The sequence below is a fragment of the Myodes glareolus genome, chromosome 5, assembly GCF_982192425.1.
Source record: "Myodes glareolus chromosome 5, mMyoGla1.1, whole genome shotgun sequence".
In the NCBI taxonomy this organism is placed as follows: domain Eukaryota; kingdom Metazoa; phylum Chordata; class Mammalia; order Rodentia; family Cricetidae; genus Myodes; species Myodes glareolus.
Genome location: NC_142030.1, coordinates 99,897,915 through 99,902,567, shown reverse-complemented (window position 1 = coordinate 99,902,567; position 4,653 = coordinate 99,897,915). Strand labels below are relative to the sequence as shown.

The 4,653-nt window shown below is 36.3% G+C and overlaps 1 protein-coding gene across 1 annotated transcript; it reads right to left on the bottom strand.

Annotated features, from left to right (window-relative positions):
* Nucleotides 1-1,117: 1,117 nt before the first annotated feature.
* On the bottom strand, nucleotides 1,118-1,494 carry LOC125406733 (large ribosomal subunit protein eL42-like). Its single transcript, XM_048443788.3, has one exon. The coding sequence runs from the start codon at nucleotides 1,465-1,467 to the stop codon at nucleotides 1,147-1,149; it is 321 nt and encodes a 106-aa protein (XP_048299745.2). The 5' UTR covers nucleotides 1,468-1,494; the 3' UTR covers nucleotides 1,118-1,146.
* Between the last annotated feature and the right edge of the window lie 3,159 nt (nucleotides 1,495-4,653).

Here is a 4,653-nt window from a genome sequence, read left to right as displayed (position 1 = left end):
ACAAGCCATGCCAGATACTGAACAAATCTTTCCAGGATGTCATCCCAAGGTTTTTGTCTAAAGCCTCAAATCAAGGTTATAGGAGATACTAGAACCTCACTGTCAATAAGCTATAATTTTCCTCAAGTTTCTTTCCATGTAATATAAGCATAGATCAATGACAGAGCATACTATTTCTAGAAAATAACTCTTAGCTATCCTAAATTGGTACATGCCATTTGTAAATATTAAACATATTTGAGAGGAAGGCTATTAATATAAATACACATTTGTTGGTAATGAATGCACAGAGGCAATCACACAGGGTTCCATCCATTCCCTATCCAAAGGTATCAGTTCCTTGATCCCCTTCTTCAGACTGCTCTACTAAAGGAAAATAGACTATGGGGCTTAAAATCCCAGAAGTTCATTCATAGTTCCAAAGACTGAAAGTCAGAACCACAGGTGTGACAAGCTCATACTCCCAGAAGGATCTCTTTTAGATTTTATTTTCTGTTCTGACTCTTGCTGGAGGCACTGATGAGCTGATATTTGACACTATGTGGTTTCATAGGTCAATCCCTTCAATTTCTGTCTTCAACTGCTCTCTCTCATTCTCCCTCTCTCTCTATCTCATCATCATTTTTTTTTTCAATTTCTTTTTTTATATATAAAGAAACCAGTTGTTGGATGTTGGGGACATTCAATTCAATGCAACATCATGTTATGTTTATAAAAACTGTAAATCCCTATTTAAAAAGGTTGTATTCAGAGAGACTATGGCATTAGAACCTTAATGAGTTTGAGCAGATGATACAATTCAACCCACTAGTTCTCAAATCTCTTCATTAAAGGACACCTTCCAAAGAAAACAATGAATCCAATTTTGTATGACTCTTTCTGAATGACTCATGAATATTTGGCCAACTCAGACATAAATAAATAAATAATAAAGTCTAATTCCAAAACTCATTATTTGGCCTTAGTATAAAGGATATTTCTAATAGCCAGTAACAAATTTTGTCTTTGATTTGGCAGACAATAGTTAGCCCACATGACAATCAGGCAGCTACCCTAATCAATTTGTTCTTACTGAATTTCAATTTTAAAGTTTTAACTTGTTTTTTTGAAAGCTCATGATTTTATTGTCTTCATAACAAGGTCAGCTTAGAACTGGATCGCTTGGCCCTTTCTCTTCTTATCACCTCCCAGTTCAAAATGCTTGCATCTCCTAATAGCCAGCATCCTCTTAGATCTGCAGTTAAGCTCCACACATTCCAGTCTCAGCACAATCTTCTTTGTAGTTTTCGCCTTTTTGCGGAAAATAGGCTTAGTCTGCCCACCATAGCTACTCTGTTTCCTGTCATAACGCCGCTTTCCCTGGCCATACAAAGAATCTTTGCCCTTCTTGTATTGTGTCACTTTGTGGGGTTGGTGCTTGCTGCATTTCTTGCAGAATGTCCGGCGGGTCTTAGGAACGTTCACCATGTTGGCGGCTGCGATTTCGGCACAGAAAGAAAGCCGTTTTAACTTTTATTTACCTGTGAATTTTAAAATTATATTTAGCCTCTTCCCTCATGTATTTATATGATAAGTACTTTGAAACTCTGCCATATATTTCCTGTATAGAAGCATTCTAAGTTTCTGATAATCATTCATATCTTGACAAAGTCTAAAAGGTGTGGGATTCTCATTCAGTACTACATTTATAGAACAACATTTGAGATATATAAGGGAAGTGGTGTTCTATTGATCTGTATCTCTGGTATAAAAACCAGAGATCTTTACTTTTTTTTTATAACTACATATGTGTAGGGTCTGTTGCTTTTAAAACAGAAGAGAAAATACTGAATAACACCCCACCAAATGAACACGTATTATACTTCCTATGCATTCAACTTGGTCATACCTTAGATAAATTGTTTTAGCTTTAGTAGTCTTTTCTTCCTCCTCAAACTCCACTGCCTATGGAATGCAGTTCCAAACACTATGACAAAAATCAACCTCCCAAATAAACTTATTTTCCACTGGCTTCACTATGACAAAAATCAACCTCCCAAATAAGCTTATTTTCCACTAGCTTCCCTCACGGACCCTATTTTTTGCCTAAACGTTTTCCTTGTGATAAAAGGCCCTCCTTAGCTTGCTAGCTTACTACATGGATATATGATAATTATTTGTCCATGGATTCTTTTTTGTTCAAGATTCTTCCTTTTTTAATAAAACTTTTATCTATTCTGGGAAATTTTCATATATTTATATAGTATATTTTGATTATTCACCAGATCTCCAATACTCTTGAGCACCCCAGTCTATTTCCCTTCCAAATTCAAGTACCCCCCATGCACACTCTCCTATTTTCTCAAGCACACATACACACACACACACACAGAGGCATGCACACACATACACACACACACACACACACACAGAGAGAGAGAGAGAGAGAGAGAGAGAGAGAGAGCTCTATTTGAGAGATCTGTCCCCCAAAGGTTCAACCTGTGGAAATACTGTGAAGAGATGGAACTTTCAAGAAGTAGGGCTAGTTCATTGGAGGCATGCCCTTGTAGGGGACAATGGAACCTTAATCCTTCCCTATTGTTAACATTCAGTTCCCAGCAACGAGGTGACTATGTTTTCTTTGCCCTACACTCACACCACCTGCTATTGCCCTGATACAGGTCCTAAAAGCAATGGGACCAACCTTTTATGAAGGGTGTGAGAAAATAATTCTTTCATGTTTAAAATTGATTGTCTCTGGTAATTTTGGTAGAAAGTTGGCTAACAAACACACAATTTTTAGCAGATAGATATTTGTGTTCTGCTCACATACACACATGTATAAGACTTATTTGACATACACAGAAAACATACGCCGCATATCTATCAAAATGCATTACTTGGAAGATTATTTAGCATTTCTGGTGGTAGCTTGTATATATGCATTCATATTACAGGTTAAACCATAAATTAATCAAGGTAACAAGTTGAAATCATGACAGAAGAGGTGTGGTAAGAATATAAGAAGCAGAAAATAGAGTAGGGACCTGCGAAATGCTGACCTCTGAACAGGACATGGGTTCTGCACTCACTCACTCACTCACTCACAGCAGCTGTGGTAACCTGCACAAGACCATGCCTGTAAATGTCAGGCATGCTATACCCATGAACTCTCAGCAACATTACTGCTTACACAATACTTTAACAAGGACATCATCAATAGACTTGTTAGCATGGAAGTGGGAAATTTCAAGGGACCCTCATCAATAGACAGAGAGCTATAGATATCTAAGGAATTATGGGAGCAGGAAAAAATCATCTTCCTCAGGGAAGACTGCCTCAGTTGGTTACCCAATACCAATGGTCATCCCTAAAATCACATACACACAAGTAACATTGTAAGAACTGAACAAGTTATATTGAATTAGAACATACATATGTGTGTGTTATATATTATATAACACACAGCTACATATTATATATGTTCTTATATATAATACATTCACAACACACACACACACACACACACACACACACACACACACACACACATATATATATATATATATATATATATATATATATAAACAAGGAAAAATATGCCATAAATTTGAGAGAATGCAAAAGGGGGTATATGGGAGGGGTTGCAGAAAAAAAAGGAAGCAATGAAACAACGTAATTATATTTTAACTTCAAAACATCTAAAAATAATTTAAAATTCCAACATGTTGCCCCTAAGGCCCCAACCCTAGCTGAGGACCATTGGCAGCTAGTGGCTTCTGGGGAAGGGAGAATCACTTTTTTTTGGCAATGTGACGACTGGTAGGTTGTCATTCTCAGTGGATGACCGCACCCCCATGCACTGTTGGACTCAGGGGGCCAGGAATAAGGTAAACAAACAAACAACAACAACCAAAAGGAACATAAAATGGGGGAGGGGTATGCACTGGGAGTGCCAAGAGAGAATTGGAGGGAAGGAGTCAGGGTTGGATATACTCAATACATATTATATACATATATGAAGCTTTTCAAATAACAGCTTTTAAAGGAGAAACAATTAAAATGCTGCACATATTTATAAGCCTTAGAGAAGGGAGTATATTGGCTTGGAACTAACAGAGATTTAAAGAATATTCATGGAGCAAATTAATATGTGAGCTCTTTAGCCAAAATTGGTTCCACATGAATAGCATTGTTTAGATGTCATAAAACATCAGGAAGCTTAGCCACTTATTACATGTTGACACGAATGAACCAGACACTGCACAGTGTACTGGTCTCACATATCATACACAGAGAAACTTTATCAGATTTAGAAATATGTTATTTGGCAAAACAGTAAGTACTAATTATACCTTGCCTTCTAACGTTTGGTTGGCCTCAAACTATGCATAAAAAACTAAATTATTTTTACTTTATGACTTTAAATTATAGAGAAGAGGAAAAAGCACTGAAAATAATTAGTATATAGAGTTGGCATCCTAGATTTATTTAAGCAATTTAAAACGTTCAAATAATACCAACTAATGACCAACATAGTAATATTTTAAATACCAAATCTGAATTATGACTCGTTAGGAATGGTGAAATGAAAAGTACTTATTTAACACATAACAAAGAACAAATGTCCATTTCATGTTATTTGAGTTTGAACTTTTAAAAGCTGATGACAAC

What these genes read in the sequence shown, in the direction of transcription:
- LOC125406733 (XM_048443788.3), bottom strand. Translation starts at nt 1,467, where the DNA reads ATGGTGAACGTTCCTAAGACCCGCCGGACATTCTGCAAGAAATGCAGC.